General features: G+C 41.9%; 1 protein-coding gene across 2 annotated transcripts in view; it reads left to right on the forward strand.

Annotated features, from left to right (window-relative positions):
• Positions 1 to 1789: 1789 nt before the first annotated feature.
• The window catches only part of tnpo1 (transportin 1), a 53706-nt gene continuing 35826 nt past the window's right edge, over positions 1790 to 19669 (forward strand). For both annotated transcript variants that reach the window (XR_004565920.1, XM_034191722.1), the window contains exons 1-5: positions 1790 to 1924; positions 2037 to 2153; positions 7595 to 7670; positions 8958 to 9107; positions 11546 to 11652. Coding sequence is in view for 1 of the 2 variants with exons in the window: in XM_034191722.1 (XP_034047613.1) it covers positions 2049 to 2153; positions 7595 to 7670; positions 8958 to 9107; positions 11546 to 11652 (438 nt within the window). In the remaining variant the exon portion in view is untranslated. The remainder of the gene's footprint in view (positions 1925 to 2036; positions 2154 to 7594; positions 7671 to 8957; positions 9108 to 11545; positions 11653 to 19669) is intronic.

A 19669-nucleotide genomic window follows, 5' to 3' on the forward strand; every position in this document is an offset into this window, starting at 1 on the left:
CAGCACTTACAGGTAACTCCAGACTGTCTTTGATCATCCTTGAGCTGATCAAAGGGTGAGCCTTTGCCATTCTGGTTATTCTTCTATCCATTTTGATGGTTGTTTTCTGTTTTCTTCCACGCGTCTCTGGTTTTTTTTGTCCATTTTAAAGCATTGGAGATCATTGTAGATGAACAGCCTATAATTTTTTGCACCTGCGTATAAGTTTTCCCCTCTCCAATCAACTTTTTAATCAAAATACGCTGTTCTTCTGAACAATGTCTTGAACGTCCCATTTTCCTCAGGCTTTCAAAGAGAAAAGCATGTTCAACAGGTGCTGGCTTCATCCTTAAATAGGGGACACCTGATTCACACCTGTTTGTTCCACAAAATTGACAAACTCACTGACTGAATGCCACACTACTATTATTGTGAACACCCCCTTTTCTACTTTTTTACTAATAGCCCAATTTCATAGCCTTAAGAGTGTGCATATCATGAATGCTTGGTCTTGTTGGATTTGTGAGAATCTACTGAATCTACTGGTACCTTGTTTCCCATGTAACAATAAGAAATATACTCAAAACCTGGATCAATCTTTTTAGTCACATAGCACTACTATTATTCTGAACACTACTGTACAGTGCACATCTTGAACAGATACTGCACATCTATGGAATTGTTTTTCACTGTTATGTGCCAATGACAGTTTTACTTGCCCATTAATTTGAATAATGTATCGCATCTTAGGAATTTAAAGGATTGCCTGGTTTCAGTGGAAAAAGTGGACGTCCTGTAATTTCTTACCAACATATTCTGAGAAGACTGACGTGATAGTTGTTGGTTCTGGGAGACACAGACATACCTGTATGATCAGACAACATAATTACTTGATGCATGTGCTGTTTATCATCATGACGAACAGGGGTGTTGGTCATAACAATTCCAAAAAGGTATAGTTTGGACAATCTATGGCTGAATTCTATGGCGTTATGGGGTAAAAATAAAACAGCAAAAATGGTGACAAAGGTCAATCGCAGTGTGTACTAGAGGTTGGTGTATCAATCCTAATATCGATAATATCAATACCAGCACTGGTATTGATATTGAACGATCCTCGTGTAAAAAGATCGATACTCAAGCTTTTTTTCCTCTCCTGCACGCACTGACTGCTGCGCACGCAGATTCATCAAAGTCTACTCTCTGTCTGTAAGAGCAGCACTGCACTTTGTCACACAACACAGAGCAGCGCACCCTCCCCTCTCTGGTCTTTTGTTGTTGCACCGTCACGTGACTCAGCGGTGCCAGCCAATTTGTTGTGGTGTGTTCATTTTGTTGTATTGTGGTTTGTCAGCCCTCTACCTCAGGAGATTTTGTTTTAAGTTGTGTTGTGTGATTTTTTTTAAACAAAAATGTTGATTGTGATAATAAAGTATTTTGTTGTCACGTACAATGTTTGGCGAAATTCTATCCTAGGTCTTTTGGATCCTTTGGCTCTATGAAGCTTAAATATGAAAAAGTATCGGTATCGATATCGGCGATACTGGGCCTGTATTTACTTGGTATCGATCAATACAAAAAATTCCTGGTATCGCTGACCTCTAGTGTGTACAGGGGCCAAAAGTTAAAGTTACTCCAGTTTTGGCAAACAGTGATGGAGATATCTAAACATTTGTCATATTGTAAAATATATTTCCCCATAATGTTAGATTTTAATTAATTTTATCAAGCTGAAAGCGTCCAACAAACCCATCAAGTACGTTGGCCGATCGCGTTTGTACATTTCCAATATGGCGAGGGTGTAGCGTTCGCTGCCGTGTCTCGCACTTTGGAGATCTAGTGTTTTTATATCTAGGGTGTACGGCCCGCTGGAAGAGGCCCATGTCTGAAAAACCAGACAGACTGACGCTAATATTTCGACACAAAGCTAGCTGTTGTACACCAGGTCGGCTAAGTTAAAACGCCTCTCCGTGTTTCATATTGGTCAGCCTACCGTTTGTGTGCTTTGGGTTTAAATTAAAATCGTCTGCGGTGACTCGTGTTTTCTTTATCCGCAGGAGCTCATCAAGATGGAGAGCGAGTGGAAGCCCGACGAGCACGGACTTCGACAGATTTTACAGCTTCTCAAAGAGTCCCAGTCGCCAGATACTTCCACACAGAGGTCCGTCCAGCAAGTATCCTTTTCTGCACCGAGTTGGAAGCTCGAGCTCCGGGTTTGTTGTTTCTGAGCACTTGGTAATGTTAGCTAAATTCAACAGGCTAACGCAGCTAACAGTAGCCGGGTGGTTACCGTTTTTAACAGGTACACGGTTGTTACATTGACTTATTTTTGTATGTGCGAAGAAGAAGAAGAGTATTCCTGTTTATTTTTGACAGCAGGTTGCATTTCGCTGAGATTGACGGTATAGACGCGTTGTGCGTGGTCAGTAACGCTAATGTTATTGTGTCATCACAAACTAGTGTCCTTGAGCGCAGTGTTTAATCCCTGCGCGACTGGAATCGCTTGACAACAGCAAAGTCCGTATTTTGTGGCCAAACGAGCTCCTGAGGGAGATGGGCACTAGATGGGCACTCGGTGCACACTAACGCCAGCAGAGTCAGGCGTCAACATTTTAATACTGCGTTTCATTGCAAGTCAGAGGTCAAAAACAAGTTGGTATTTCCAACTTCCGAGCTAAAAAGCTATGTTCACATTAGCTACAAAGTGGCAACTTCCCATTCATTTTCAGAGAGTGTGAGTGTTTTTGCAGCGGCAAGAGACAATGGTCGCGCTTCCATCGGCTACGTGGAGCAAAAATAGACGTGAAGTCTATTTTATGCGAATACTGAGTGACACGGTGACTGCCAGTCTGAGTGAATACGCAGTGTTACGTCAGCTGGTTATTCGCGTGAGTAAATTTATCTGAAATGGCGGAAAAATGCTCAGAAACTGCTGCATTTCTGTTAGGTCTACAAGGTTTAGAGGTAGGCCTAACACGGTATAATTTTGGCTGACAGCAGAGATTTGGACTCCACCGATGAATCGCGATAACAAGTTGGACTTGTTTCCGGTGGAGGTTGGCCTCCGCCAGGGCTGCACCTTGTCCCCAATCCTGTTTGTGATGTTCATGGACATGATATCGAGGCATAATCAGGGGGAGGAGGGTTTCCAGTTTGGTGGGCTCAGGATCTCATCACTGCTTTTTGCAGATGATGTGGTCCTGTCGGCTTCATCGGCCGGTGACCTCCAACACTCACTGGATCGGTTTGCAGCCGAGTGTGAAGCGGCTGGGATGAGGATCAGCACCTCTAAATCTGAGGCCATGGTTCTCAGCAGGAACCCGGTGAATTGCCTACTCCGGGTAGGGAATATGGCCTTGCCCCAATGAAGGAGTTCAAGTACCTCGGGGTCTTGCTCATGAGTGAGGGGACGATGGAGCGTGAGATTGGCCGGAGAATCAGTGCAGCAGGGGGCAGTATTGCATTCGCTTCTCCGTACGGTTGTGACGAAAAGGGAGCTGAGCCAAAAGGCAAAGCTCTCGATCTACTGGTCAGTCTTCATTCTATGGTCATGAGGGTTGGGTCATGACTGAAAGAACTAGATCGTGGGTACAGGTGGCCGAAATGGGCTTCCTCAGGAGGGTGGCTGGTATCTCCCTTAGAGATAGGGTGAGAAATTCAGTCATCTGTGGGGAGCTCGGAGTAGAGTCTCTTCTCCTTCACGTTGAAAGGGGCCAGCTGAGGTAGTTGGGCATCTGGTAAGGATGCCTCCTGGGTGCCTCCCTAGGAAGGTGTTCCAGGCATGTCCATCTGGGAGGAGACCCCGGGGAAGACCTAGGACTAGGTGGAGAAATTATATCTCCACACTGGCCTGGGAACACCTCGGGATCCCCCAGTCAGAGGTGGTCAATGTGGCACGGGAAAGGGAAGTCTGGGGTCCCCTGCTAGAACTGTTGGCCCCACAGCCCAATCCTGGATAAGAGGTTGAAGATGAGTGAGTGACGAGTGAGTGAAAACTCCTCTGTGAAGCAGCTGTGTGCATGTGTGTGTGAACTAGTTGCTGCGGTGGAGAGGGGTATTCTGAGCTGAGGTGACTGACTCTCGCTGCTGTTCATGTGAGTTTGTGAGATGCCTGTTCTGTCGCTGATATTTGCAAAGCCGTTGTTTATTTATTTCAGCCGATGCACTGGGGCAAGGCCAGGGCTCCATCACGTCCTGAATTAGACATTTGAGAAAGCGCCACATTTAATAACGCAATGATATATAATTTTTTTTTTTTTTTTTTTTGACCGAAGCAGGAAAGACAAAATCAGCCAGTTAACATCAGTTTATCCAGACTGACTTCAGATATGAGTAAATTAAGTATTTTTTTTTTGTAAAATGTTTTGGTGGATTTGTTGAGTTTTGTAAAGGAGGAAGCGATGGTCCTGAAAGTGCTTCATGTTTTCGGAGCGGGAGTGTCATCTAGTGTTCAAGAGATGAAACTTCAGCCGCTGACCATAAATTTATTTAATTCTTTCACCAAAACATCAAATCTAGGCTCGCATCTTTGATATACCTTCCGGCAAATTGTACCAGTAGTTTTGAGATCTGCACAATAAATGTTTAAAAAAATTACATTATACGAGTGTATGTGTGTGTGTGTATATATATATTTGGTAATTTTTATTTATTTAGTTTGACGCATTATAATTTTTACACTTAGGTTTATATCGCAGTATATACCGTTACCGTGAAGGGATTCAATTTATACTGCCATAGGAATTTTAGGTCCTATCGTGCAGCCCTAGTTTCTGTATAAATTGAATATGTTTTGTATATTTTGTAAAACTAAGGAAGAAATAAACACATCTAATTCTAAAAACATTGCTGTTGTAACTAGATAACGCTTCTTAAGTGATTTCTAAGACATCTTACAAAGATGTAGTATGCATGCCCTGGGGAAGCCCATCAAGCATGCAAGCAAGCATGGCTGTGAAAACTCCATGAAATTCTGTAACAATCTTTTCAGTCTTCGTGATTTTCATGTAGTTTAATTGTTCTGAGTTAATGCATAATTTGGTTTACAAAAAAAGGAAAATCATTCCAGGTCTTACTTCCATGTTATTTCAACATTATCATTGATGGTGCAAATGAAAGGTTGAATATAGGGTCATTTAAATATGCACTAATTTTGAGATTTTTTTTTTTTCTTCCAGGAGATGCTGAAAATCTGTCATTATATTAAAAAATTTATTTGGTTTCTGGGGCCCCATGGGACCCGAGATCGTGACTCCTGGGGGCCTATGCCCCCTAGACCCCCTGCAAATTTTCCTTGGATTTCACTATTTTCATTTTACAGCCCTGCCAAGTGAACTGCTTGTCTCTGTCTTTTGTAGCTAGTGTGACTGTAGCATAAATATGATCCTTTGTATCTGCTTTGGAAAACATGGATGCCAAAGTTAAGTATCTTTACCACTGACTGTGTGCAGTGCCATATTGCTGCGTGTCAGATTGACAAACTCTGTCTACACAGCCCATGCCCAAGTTTCCAACTTGAATGTCTGATTCATTGCACTTTTCCTCAGAGTTCTGAGTACAGTGCAACGCAGCATAAGGTCTCTTGATAGACATCACATTCAGAGCTTGTATTTGTTGCTTGTACTAGTGTGAAAATTCTGGGGTGAGCACACGCTGCTTTCATGACATCTGCGTGTGGGAAATTTTGAGGTTGCAACTCTGACAAAATCAGGTAAATACATGGTCCGGTGTCTTTCTTTTTAACACTTTGAAATGCTTGTGGATATTCATTGTCCTGATTTTCAAACTTGACGTCATAAGAACTACAGTCGTGACGTCTAATGACGTACCTGTTAAGACAGTAATAGTACAAATCCTTCAACAGAATGATGAAACAACAGTGCACATATTTTACTGCAGACATCCATGTTTGTTTGTTTGTTTTTTTAAGTTCATAATATATACGCTTTTTGGAACAATGGCCACACATTCCAAATGTGTACCCTCCTCAATTTGACCGTGGCCACAGTAGCAACAGACCAAGTATCTGATCCCACACTTCCCAGTCCTCTGCCAAGTCCTCCAACTCTTCTTGGGGGATGCTGAGGTGTTCTCGAGACAGTTTTGAAATATAATTCCTCCAGCATGTTCTGGGTCTTGTACATGACTTTCTCCAAGTTGGGCATGCTTGGAAGATGTTCCTAGTGAGACAACCAGGGGGAATCCTCACCAGATTCATGAACCACCTTAGCTGGATCCTTTCTGTATGAAGAATTAGTGGCTATATTTGAGCTTCTCACCTTGTCCCGGAGTATAAGCCTAGATGCCGAGTGGAGGAAACGTATTTCCGCCACTTTCATCAGCGACAAGACTAATCTGCTGTTAGAATATTTACAACAGTTATTTGAAGCTGTGGTTATTTATTTGTTTCATGATACTTGTCATCAGCTTCATGGAGCCAAAGAAAGACCTTCAGTTGAGACTAAAAGTCCCTCACCCTTCAAAAAAGGAGTGAAGTTGATGGAGAAACAAACTAGAAAATCCAACTTTCCATCAAATACAGCCTAAACTTCAAAACTTTCAGGATGTGAACTTCTTCAGTCATGTTGTCTGCGAGATCTCACATCATCAGCTCACTGTATTTGCCATGTAAATAGTTTGCTCGCGATGAAAGTAGCTACAATTTGTGATATACATCTCGAGTAATGGTATTTTATAATGGGCAGATTTTTAACACAAAGTATATTTTGGCAATTCTGTGGAAAATTTGAAAGGACTGCATCTAATCCTGAGCAAGCTTGGCAGTTGCATTGATGTGACTTGATTTTGGCTGGGCTCAGTCAGTGGATACGGTCAAATTTCTAGCCTCATTATAACATATGGGAAAGGCAGTGTGGTGGCCATGTGGTGAGTGCGTTTGGTTTCAGTGAGGAAGGTTCCCAGTTCAAACCTCACTACTGCCATATTTCTCCATGTAATGTGGAGTTGCATCAGGAAGGGCATCCAGCATACTTGTCAATTCAACATGCAGGTTCTCCTCGGATCTGCTGTGGAAACCTCGAGTGAAGGGAAGGGAGCACAGTCGAAGGGGCTTATTATAATGTATGAGAAAGTGGCACATTTTGTGGAAATTAATTTAGATGTTTGTTTGTGAACCTGCTAGTTTAAAAGATTATGGAACATTTTGTCTACTTCACTGATACTTTGAAATTTGGGTGTGGCATCGCTGTGCTCTCTGAGAACGTTTGAACGAATGTTTTTTTTTTTTTTTTATGGATGCATAAAGTAAATAGAAGAGGAAATGGCTATGCCAGCAACGTCATAATAGTGAGTACAATTATTATTGTACTTCAAACTGGATCTGGATGTAATGACTGTCAATACAAACATTTAGCACTACAGATTCAAATTACTTGCTGATGTGCTGTGATTGGTGGTGAAAATAACACCATGAATGTATGTCACTCTGTGCCATCTGGATGAACGTAAACTATTTGTTTAAACCAAATGAAATTCTGCATAACTCACTTTTTTTTTTTTTTTTAGATCATTGCTTTACTGCTTAACCCCCCATTCATTTTTTTTTTTTTAAATGTGTACATTTGGCACTTTGTCTTCCTCAACCATGTTTTTCCAGAGACTTGAGCAGTTGAACCAGTACCCAGACTTCAACAACTACTTGATATTTGTTTTGACAAAGCTAAAATCAGAAGGTAAGCTCTCCATTTGCCTGTTCTTGCAGTGTGCTGTTCAGTAACATCTTGAATTATTCTCTTCTGATGACTTCGGAGTGTGAACATCAGGCATTTTTGTGTAACCACTTGCTATCAGGTCTGTCTGTCTGGCCACAATTCCGTTGACCAGAATGTGGGTCACTCTAATTTTAAATCTAATTCTTGGCACAGTTGACACTTGGCACGATGGTCTGTACAGTAAAGCACCCAAATACTGGTTTGTCTAACACAGACGCAGTGGAGTGACAATCTGCTTTGGCCATACTAACTATAACAAAGCACAACAAAGAATTGTCAAACATGCAAAGACAGAAATGTTGCAGCTGAGCAAGCTTATACATATTTGAGTTCAGTGGTTGTAACAGTCGATGACTCACGAAAACCTAACGAAACGGTGAAGAGCAGAGTCTTAATAAATGGCATATAATTGGTGAATCTGTGTTCAAAGCCGTTTTCAGTCATAGATATGTTTGTAGTGCACTGTTATTGTGTTCCGCTGTACTCTCCCTCACAGTTAATTTAAGACTTTTTGGTGTTTATGTTCCTGGGCTTGTTCTTCATGTTGGCTAGAAGGAAAGAGCATAGGATGATCCATTTCTGTTATTAAGGTAACAAGGTATTTGTACCTGTAGGTATGAAGACAGTAAAGCCATTGGCAATCAGACATTTGATCCCAGCGACTGTGTCCTTCCCCAAATGATTGACCTCTGGTCTGATTTGCCTGGGCACTTTTTGCCACATTTTGTCAAAATTGGGTTGAAAATTAAAATGTGTGATCTTGAACTTTGCCAAAATGAATTATTAAAGGGCAGTTTTGGGGATCAGGCTTCATTGACATATCAAGTTTGATAGAAATCAACAAAAGGACATGGGAGGAGTAGGCCAAGAGGCACATATGACCTTGACCCCTGTGAGTGATCTCTGCTAAATTTTATCTTGCATAGACAATTCCAGAACCCTGCCTACATTTGTGTGCCAAGTTTGGACATGGGAGTGAAATATAAATCAAGATTTTGACCTTTAACCCGATGGCTTTGATATTTGCCAAAGCGTTCCCTTCAAGGGCAATTCTGGGGTTAGCTGACATCCACATATTAAGTATGGTGGAAGGTGTCGGGGAGGAAACGGACACACTAAAGTATCTCAAATTGTAGTATGATGATAGAAGCACAGCCCACCATGACAGTGTACCCTTTATCATTGTATCACCATGTGGGAGTTAGTTTAAAATGTTAATCCATATTTTGGTCCCATTTTCCTCTGAAGATGAGCCAACACGCTCGTTGAGTGGACTGATACTCAAGAACAATGTGAAAGCCCACTATCACAACTTTCCTAATGGTGTATCTGAGTTCATCAAGAGCGAGTGTCTCCAAAACATCGGAGATCCTTCTCCCCTCATCCGAGCTACTGTGGGTAAGTTGAGCCCTTTGGGTCCACTGACAGCCATGCATTTCCTTTCAAAAAGATTATCATCTTGCCTACCCTGACTTTCTTGTTTGTGCTGAACCACTAAAACCAGAGTTTGACCTATTTCTTTGGTGGTGGTGTTTTGCCAGCCAGTTGTGACATCTTACTGAACCTGTGGCTCAAATTCCCTTTAAATCAGTTTCTGCTTTGCACAGCACTAATGTGCTGATCTCTTTGTAAAGTGCTGCTCCAGTTTCCCCCTTTCCCCCCTACTGCAGTGCTGCAAGTTCAAACTTAGCCTAAACCTAACCTAAAGACAAGTTAGTTTGACCACAGCCATTCTTGTCGGAGCAGAGTAGCCAATATCAAGTGTCCATAAGTGACATTTCTGTCATAAACACAAAATTATTTAGTCTTGGCAACAAACATAAATTTTGAAGACAAGTAGACTCACATTTCACTTGCATACTAGCCGGTGCACCTGCCTTCAGCCTAGTGAAGAATAGTTGCAAAATTTTCAGTTTTATTTTTCTGTACATTAAAAAAATGTAAACATGTTGGAATCAGAGCATCAATGCTGTGGGTTTAGTCTACAAATAAACTACAGCACTGAAACTGCTCTTCAGTCTTTTAAAAGTGGATTGTACCAAAAAAAAACTTCTATTGATTGTACATCTTAATTTTATTTTCGTTTTGTTTAATGTTCTGTATTATATAGACTTAGAATAATTGTCCATTATTATATGGCATTACACGCTCTGATTGGCTGTCTACCGGTCTGATATTTTCCCATATCCAGACCAGTTACCATGACAATCAGTCAGCAATGCATATTTTCGTTACAAACCAGGAAGCTATAAACATGATTAGACAAACCAAGTCGGACATCAACGTACTCCAGAAATATATAAACGGCATCGAAAAAACACATGGATTGAAAGGTTACCTGCTAACGGCGGGACCATCTGTTAGCAAGTTCTTCATGGAGGTGAAAAACCGAACGAGCCCATCACAGTCAGCAGCATATTTGGGTGAAACTGTAAGTTTGTGTGTTTATATGGATAACGGCCATATAATAAACTATTAATCTTGTTTGCTCGGTCTGTACGGGGAAATATCGGACCTCCATCTTTTTCGCACAGACCTCACTGATGTTTGGTCTGTACTTACACCTCGCTCTGATATTTCTCCGTACAGACCTCTTACTCGGTTTATCATTTTTTTATTACACACATAGCCAATCCTTGGAGATGCATAACAGAAAGAAATCAGCCTATGCTTGACAGTGGCAAAAAAAATTCACTTTGAAAATACCCAGTCCACAAGGTCACGGTAATAATCCCTTCCTTGGCAAAGTTTGGTATCAATTGGGCCTAATAACAGTGGGCGTCAAGAAATATCTTAACAATAGAAATTCCAAGAAGGAGATGGGATTCAGTATTTAGTAGATTTTAATTTAAATATGCCAACTTTACCCCCAATAAAAAAACAAAAAACTTGTCACCAGTTGGCGTTGCATCTCCTGTCATTGCGCATCACATCTATTTTGGACATATAGTGTTTTATTAACCCGTTTCCTGCTTATATTAATAGTTGTCACAATGCTTGCCTGTTTATAGGAAAACTTAAGATAAACGGAGTCCTGTAAAGTTTGCTCACATTAGCATCCCTCCGCGATGCCACGACTTTTGCACTAAAAGCCTATTCAAAGTTTGTGCTTTGACACTGAAATATTTATTGTGAGGTGCATGTTAAGTAAAATGGGCTGCCAGCAGCAGTAGTGCAATTAACTTGGTCTTTGCAACAACACAAATGTGCAGAGTGAAGAGAATCACTTTAAGAAGCATGGTGGCAACCTCAGAGAAAAACAGCAGTGCCATACTGATCTAGTGAATCTCTGATGACCTCTTTAAATCTGTTGTCCAGCTAACAAAGAAAGCCAGCTTATTCATTTCACAGATAATATGAAAGGAAGAAAAGCAGCAAATGCTTATGTTGTTGGACCTTGAGGAAAAAAAGAGCATATTATCTTAAACAATTTAAAGGCTGAGCAAAATGGCTTATTTTTTTATAATGCCAATAATACTTTTAACTCTGCTTTCTGGTCTTCACTCACCTTTCTATGAATGCAATCTCTGTGGAAGCTGATGGCTTTAACATTCAGATTGTTGTGTGCAAGGTCTGCTGAAGGATTCATGGCAGAGGTCTGACAAAGTCACCAAGTCATGAATCAGTAAGTCTCAAGTCATAATGACCACCAGTTGTTTGCAAGCCGACTTGACTTGGGACTTGCAGATTGATGACTTAAATGACTTTGCCCCACCTCTGATTCATGGGATCTGCATAAAGTTGTTGTCCTGTTTGTTTCAACAGTGAGAGAGCCTGTGTGATCTCTGTTGTCTTACTACAGCTGTGTATCTAAGAGTCAAATTTTCCACTGACAGGTATCCTAATCACCACCATTGCCTCTAAAGGAGAACTCCAGAACTGGCCGGAGCTTCTGCCTAAACTCTGCCTGTTGTTGGATTCTGAGGACTACAACACATGTGAGGTAAGGATGACCACTGCTCAATGTATGAGCTTCTGTACGTTTGTCATAGTTTTGTCATGGGTGAGGTTGGGGGGGGTGAAATCAAATCAAAATAACTTTATTTATCCATTAGGAACTTCATTTGCAGACAAAGCGCCAGCATGAGCAGAAACACATTTCATACATGATAAAATCCATAAAAATCAGCACTTCATCAACACTTAATAAATATAATTACAAAAGCCAGTAAAAGCCAAGCACAGCCTGCTTAAAGAACTAGTCACATTAGCTGCTGTTCAGCAGGCGGATCGAAGTGGGCAAGAAAGTGGAGGTGGTCCTCTTAGTCCTAAGAGGCAGGGACCTAAACCTGCGACCTGATGGTAAGAAGGTGTAGTGCTGGTGCAGAGTGTGAGGGAGGTCTGTGGAGATCTGCCTGGCTTTCCTCACAACTCTGTGGTTATAAATGGAGGTGAGTGAGTCCTGCTGCTGTCCAATGATTTTGCTGCTGATATTGATGACTTTATTGAGTGTTATGATGGGTGAGACTGAGTGAACCAAACCAGGTTGTGATATTGAACATGAGGATGGATTCTATGAAGCATTTATAAAAAAAAAATGCAAGAATTGAGTGGTGAACCTGTAATTTGCGAAGCTTACGAAGAAAAAAAAAAGGCGCTGTTGACATTTCGAGAAGATTTGTTCTGTGTTGAGTTGAAATGTGAGTTTATCAATTATTGTACCTAAGTATTTGTATGAGTGGACCTTTTCTATTGCTTCATTGTTAACTGTAAGTGTGGGAGTGGTGGAGTGTCCATGGTGGAAAAGGACAACCATTTCCTTGGTCTTGGATACATTTAAATCCAAACAATTATCTCTGCACCACAGTGAAAAAATGTCCAGTTCAGCCTGTAGGAGTCCATCTGTGTTAGTGAAGTCCATGATAATAGTGTCATCAGAATATTTGATATGTTATTCCGGGGGTAGTGCTCCTGCAGTCATTAGTATACAGAGTGAAGAGAATTGGAGAGATGACTGAGCCCTGGGGTGAACCTGTGGATATTGTCCTGATCGAGCTGAGATGACCATTTACCCTGACCCTCTGTTCCCTCCTAGAGAGGAAGGAGAGAACCAAAAGGATGAGGTGAGGGTTGGTGTTCATCTCAAGCAGCTTACGTCCCATGAGATGTGGTTGCAGGTTGTTAAATGCACTTGAGAATTCCACAAAGGCTAAACTGACATGGGACTTGGGCTTTTCCAGGTGAGTGATGGCACCATGCAACAGGGTCAGCACTGCGTCATCCACCCCCCTATGTGGCCGGTATGCAAACTGGAGTGGGTCAGAATGCACACCAACATCGACCTGCAGCTGGGCCATGACAAGCCTCTCAAAGCTCTTCATGACCAATGACGTCAGAGCTACAGGCCGATAGTCATTGCTGATAGTGGGGTTGCTCTTCTTTGCCACTGGACAAATGATGGAAGACTTCCAGAGGGAGGGGATGGAATGTTCAGCCAAGGAGCGATTGAACAGTGTGCAGAGGACACCGGCCAGCTGACCACTGCAGGTTTTAAGGAGGCGCCCGCAGATCTCATCTGGTCCAGGGGCCTTGTCCGGTTTTACCTGCCTCAGGATGCGCTCCACATCACCAGGCAGTAACTGCAGGTCAGGAGTAATCTTAGCCATGGAGGAAAGCTGTGCAGAGAGCTCCTCTCTGTCCTGTGTGTAGTCCCCCCGGTCAAAACTGCAGTAGAAGTTGTTAAGGTCCTCAGCCATATGCATACATACTTCTACCGGGAGTCCTGATAATGAGGAGGATGTGGGGAGACCAGCCAGAGTTTTGACCCCCCGCCAGGCATCCTCGGCTTTACCCCTTTGAAAGAGCCTCTCCACCTTATCCTTGTATATTCTTTGGGCAGATTTAATTTCTTTAAGTCTGTTTTGAATGATATTGCCTTCAACCAGATTTCCAGAATTAAATACTATTTTCTTTTCATTCAGTGTTATTTTAAGTGCTTTAGTTATCCAGGGCTTGTTGTTAGAAAATATTTTCACAGTTTTAGTAGGGACCAGCATGTTTTCACAAAAACCGATGTATGATGTCACCACATCGGTGGCCTCCTCTAAGCTGTTGCCCTCTAAAAGCACATCCCATAGTGTGCAGTCAAAACAGCCTTGAAGTTTTTCCTGCACCTCACAGTCCCACTGTTCAACCTGTTTCTTAACCACTCCCCCCCCCCCGTAACTTCGTGCGGTAAGATGGGATTAAGTGCAAAACATTATGGTCTGCAGTACCGAGTGGTGTTTTTTTTTTTTTTTTTTAATAGGCTCTGTATGCGCCCTTTGTATTACCATAGCAAAGATTACAATGAGCGGACATTAGCGAGCCGAATAGAGGGGAGCGATGGACACCTGGATGTACCGCAGAGTCTCTTCAACCTCTGCCTCACTCCTCCTCTCCGCCCCCGCTTCCTCCGCAGTCTGTGCGCCGACCCGCTTGTGCGGCGGTGTCCAGCCGAGATGACCTCAGCGAAAGTCTGTAAATCCACTGGTGCAGGATAGTCCACGTCCCGAAAGACAAGTAAATCCTTCCAGCTGTAGCGCAGCATAGTCACCTCCAGCGCGAGCAGGAGTCCGGTTAGCCACAATAGCACAAGCGGCCAGTACACCCACTTCCTCATAGTCACAGGTAAGTTTGCGAGGCGAATTAAGTGCTTAGATTTAGACTGAAGTTGCACAAATCACTCCCAAACAATGAACAATACATGCCACGCTCAAACATACATAGACAATACATGCCACGCTCAAACACACAATCAGATGGCAGGATTAACATAAAAAAAAACATTCGACTGCTCAAGACGCTCCTCCGCCTGTCGCCACCTACAGCAAATTAACATATTTGATTATTTTGCAGTGTGATATGTAGTTGGCACACATTTGCCTGTGACCACACTGTGTTGCCTCTGCTTATTATGAAAGGCTAAAGCTGAAAGCTGGGTGGGTGACCAAACAACTTCTGGATAGCATCCTGCTGGCTTGATAAGCTGGAGGCGTATAACTGCAGCGGCAGCCACGACTGCAGATTATTCAGCATTAAGTCTTTTCTGTCTCTGTAGCTTTTTACCGAAAAACCATATGACCCCATTTCCTGATTTGATTTACAACATGATTTGAGATAGTTTTCATGATGTGCTTTGGCAAAACAAAACCTACTGTTCTCCTTACAAAAATCTTTAAGAATTCTGTGAAACTTCATGGCCATTTGTCTATGTCACTATTTCTATCCCCCACTGGACGATGGCCCAAAGGGGGATTGTGTTGTGGTCCCTCCCTCGGTACAAGTATTCTGACATCAACTCATCTCACATTTTTGGAGGAATTTGATGTCATTTGGTGCAAGTCCTTGTTATAGGTTGGTGATACACATATTATCATTAGAGCTCGGCCCATTTTACGAGAGTTATGGTCCTTGATTAACAAATCAAGACTCCAGCAGTTTCATGAGTGGGTGTCTGCATTCTCAAATCCGCTCACATTTTTTGAGACAAACACTTAACCACGAGACCAGTGACGCATGGTGGTGGCAGCATCATGCCGTGGGGATGCTTTTCAGCAGCAGGAACTGGGAGAATAGTCATAGACCTGTTGCACCTTGACAGTTTAGCCAGCGTATACTGACAGACCCTTTTCCACCGAGCGGTCCAGGTCAGAATTGTTAAGTCTGGCTCTTTTTGTGTTTCCACCACCAGTAGAACCCTTTTGTTTGATAGGCGGAACATGTCGATGTTGACATGCATGTTTGTTAACCTTTGGAGTTTGGCCATGCACATTTTTTTTAGCTGAAACTGTGACGTATTGGATCATCCAGGTGAGCTACAGTAATTTGTTTTAATGATTATTACTATATATATATATATATATATATATATATATATATATATATTTGAGTTCATGCAGCTTTACACAAACATCGGGGATTAAACGTATAAAACTCTAGCTTCATGGGTAAAACTGTATGTAGGCAGAAATGTACATTTTCACCGGCGTTATAAAGCTGTGCATTTGCGTGGTCCTCTTTTGTAAATCTGCGATGGTGAGATCTTAAGCATGTGCACCTGTGCCCTCCATTCTTCTTCCATGAATGGATGTGAAACACTCCGTTTTATTTGAGGGACCTCATTTGCACATAAAAACACTGTTTGCACCACATTGCTATGGTATGGTAGTAGAGGGGAGGAAAGAAGGCAAAGAAGCACCGTTTCACCAAATGTGAAATTGAGACACTCAGTGGGAGCGGTGGACAAAGGCAAATATTTTTTTCTTTGGTGATCACAGTCAATCTTTTTGCATGAAAATTCAGTAAGGTATATCTTGTATATTATAATCAAATCAATTTTATTTATATAGCGCCAAATTACAACAAACAGTTGCCCCAAGGCGCTTTATATTGTAAGGCAAAAGCCATACAATAATTACGGAAAAACCCCAACGGTCAAAACGACCCCCTGTGAGCAAGCACTTGGCGACAGTGGGAAGGAAAAACTCCCTTTTAACAGGAAGAAACCTCCAGCAGAACCAGGCTCAGGGAGGGGCAGTTTTCTGCTGGGACTGGTTGGGGCTGAGGGAGAGAACCAGGAAAAAGACATGCTGTGGAGGGGAGCAGAGATCAATCACTAATGATTAAATGCAGAGTGGTGCATACAGAGCAAAAAAAGAAACACTCAGTGCATCATGGGAACCCCCCGGCAGTCTAAGTCTATAGCAGCATAACTAAGGGATGGTTCAGGGTCACCTGATCCAGCCCTAACTATAAGCCTTAGCAAAAAGGAAAGTTTTAAGCCTAATCTTAAAAGTAGAGAGGGTGTCTGTCTCCCTGATCTGAATTGGGCGGTGGTTCCACAGGAGAGGAGCCTGAAAGCTGAAGGCTCTGCCTCCCATTCTACTCTTACAAACCCTAGGAGCTACAAGTAAGCCTGCAGTCTGAGAGCGAAGTGCTCTATTGGGGTGATATGGTACTTTGAGGTCCCTAAGATAAGATGGGACCTGATTATTCAAAACCTTACAAGTAAGAAGAAGAATTTTAAATTCTGTTCTAGAATTAACAGGAAGCCAATGAAGAGAGGCCAATATGGGTGAGATATGCTCTCTCCTAGTCCCCGTTAGTACTCTAGCTGCAGCATTTTGAATTAACTGAAGGCTTTTCAGGGTACTTTTAGGACAACCTGATAATAATGAATTACAGTAGTCCAGCCTAGAGGAAATAAATGCATGAATTAGTTTTTCAGCATCACTCTGCGACAAGACCTTTCTAATTTTAGAGATATTGCACAAATGCAAAAAAGCACTCCTACATATTTGCTTAATATGCGCATTGAAGGACATAACCTGATCAAAAATGACTCCAAGATTTCTCACAGTATTACTAGAGGTCAGGGTAATGCCATCCAGAGTAAGGATCTGGTTAGACACCATGTTTCTAAGATTTGTGGGGCCAAGTACAATAACTTCAGTTTTATCTGAGTTTAAAAGCAGGAAATCAGAGGTCATCCATGTCTTTATGTCTGTAAGACAATCCTGCAGTTTAGCTAATTGGTGTGTCCTCTGGCTTCATGGATAGATAAAGCTGGGTATCATCTGCTTAACAATGAAAATTTAAGCAATGCTGTCTAATAATACTGCCTAAGGGAAGCATGTATAAAGTGAATAAAATTGGTCCTAGCACAGAACCTTGTGGAACTCCATAATTAACCTTAGTCTGTGAAGAAGATTCCCCATTTACATGAACAAATTGTAATCTATTAGATAAATATGATTCAAACCACCGCAGTGCAGTGCCTTTAATACCTATGGCATGCTCTAATCTCTGTAATAAAATTTTATGGTCAACAGTATCAAAAGCAGCACTGAGGTCTAACAGAACAAGCACAGAGATGAGTCCACTGTCAGGCCATAAGAAGATCATTTGTAACCTTCACTAATGCCGTTTCTGTACTATGATGAATTCTAAAACCTGACTGAAACTCTTCAAATAGACCATTCCTCTGCAGATGATCGGTTAGCTGTTTTACAACTACCCTTTCAAGAATTTTTGAGAGAAAAGGAAGGTTGGAGATTGGCCTATAATTAGCTAAGATAGCTGGGTCAAGTGATGGCTTTTTAAGTAATGGTTTAATTACTGCCACCTTAAAAGCCTGTGGTACATAGCCAACTAATAAAGATAGATTGATCATATTTAAGATCGAAGCATTAATTAATGGTAGGGCTTCCTTGAGCAGCCTGGTAGGAATGGGGTCTAATAGACATGTTGATGGTTTGGAGGAAGTAACTAATGAAAATAACTCAGACAGAACAATCGGCGAGAGAGTCTAACCAAATACCGGCATCACTGAAAGCAGTCAAAGATAACGATATGTCTTTTTGATGGTTATGAGTAATTTTTTCTCTAATAGTTAAAATTTTATTAGCAAAGAAAGTCATGAAGTCATTAGTAGTTAAAGAAATACTCGGCTCAATAGAGCTCTGACTCTTTGTCAGCCTGGCTACAGTGCTGAAAAGAAACCTGGGGTTGTTCTTATTTTCTTCAATTAGTGATGAGTAGTAAGATGTCCTAGCTTTACGGAGGGCTTTTTTATAGAGCAACAGACTCTTTTTCCAGGCTAAGTGAAGATCTTCTAAATTAGTGAGACGCCATTTCCTCTCCAACTTACGGGTTATCTGCTTTAAGCTGCGAGTTTGTGAGTTATACTACGGAGTCAGGCACTTCTGATTTAAGGCTCTCTTTTTCAGAGGAGCTACAGCATCCAAAGTTGTCTTCAATGAGGATGTAAAACTATTGATGAGATAATCTATCTCACTCAGAGTTTAGGTAGCTACTCTGCCCTGTGTTGGTATATGGCATTAGAGAACATAAAGAAGGAATCATATCCTTAAACCTAGTTACAGTGCTTTCTGAAAGACTTCTACTGTAATGAAACTTATTCCCCACTGCCGGGTAGTCCATTAAAGTAAATATTAAGAAATGATCAGACATTTGTTCCTCGGCGGGTGTGTCGCCGAGTGGGGGGAAAAATGGTTAGAGATGTGAAGGGGTTGGCGATGTACACGGGGCTTCTGTTTAGGACTACACTTCCTCCTCACAGTCACCCAGTCAGCCTGCTTTCCCGGCTGCTCGGGATCTGCTGGAGGGGAACTAATGGCGGCTAAGCTACCTTGGTCCGCACCGATTACAGGGGCCTGGCTAGCTGTAGGATTTTCCACGGTGCAGAGCCCAGTCTCCAATTCGCCCAGCCCGGCCTCCAAAGCTACGAATAAGCTACACTTATTACAAGTACCATTACTGCTAAATGAGGCCGAGGAATAACTAAACATTTCACACCCAGAGCAGAAAAGTGCGGGAGAGACAGGAGAAGCCGCCATGCTAAACTGGCTAAGAGCTAGTAGCTGCGCTAAGCTAGCGGATTCCTAAAAACACACAAAGTGAATAATGTGTAAATAATTTAGAGGTGATTCAGCAGAGGGAGTGCTTTAGTTAAGGCATGTGAAGATTACACTGTGAAACAAATCATTATCTAGTTATCTAGATCAATCTAACTGCACAGATTAAACAGCTAACAGATACAGCAAAACACCGCTGTGCTCCGGAACAGGAAGTGATACAATACCGCAGTGAGAGCCAATATTCCAGTTGTAAGGTGGAACTATGCTAGTATATAAAGGTATATCTAAAAAGGAAGAGTAAAATAGGAGAGTAGTAAAGAGTAGAGTAGAGCCACTTAGGTGCCTGGTCTTGAGAACCAGGGACACATGACTATTGTGCACCTCTGAAGTCATTTATCACCCCCACAACTAATGATAATAAAAAAAAAAAAACCGAAACTGATTAATACAATAGCTGTCTAAATTGCTCTGATATCTGCTGATTGGGTCCTGGCCACTCCAGGCTTAAGAACATTTGTTTGAGGTTGTGTTGCCTTAAGTCTTGAATACTTCTATAAGGACTGTTGATCTGAAAGCACTTACAACCCCTGGCAAAAATTA

The sequence above is a fragment of the Thalassophryne amazonica genome, chromosome 17, assembly GCF_902500255.1.
Source record: "Thalassophryne amazonica chromosome 17, fThaAma1.1, whole genome shotgun sequence".
In the NCBI taxonomy this organism is placed as follows: Eukaryota; Metazoa; Chordata; class Actinopteri; order Batrachoidiformes; family Batrachoididae; genus Thalassophryne; species Thalassophryne amazonica.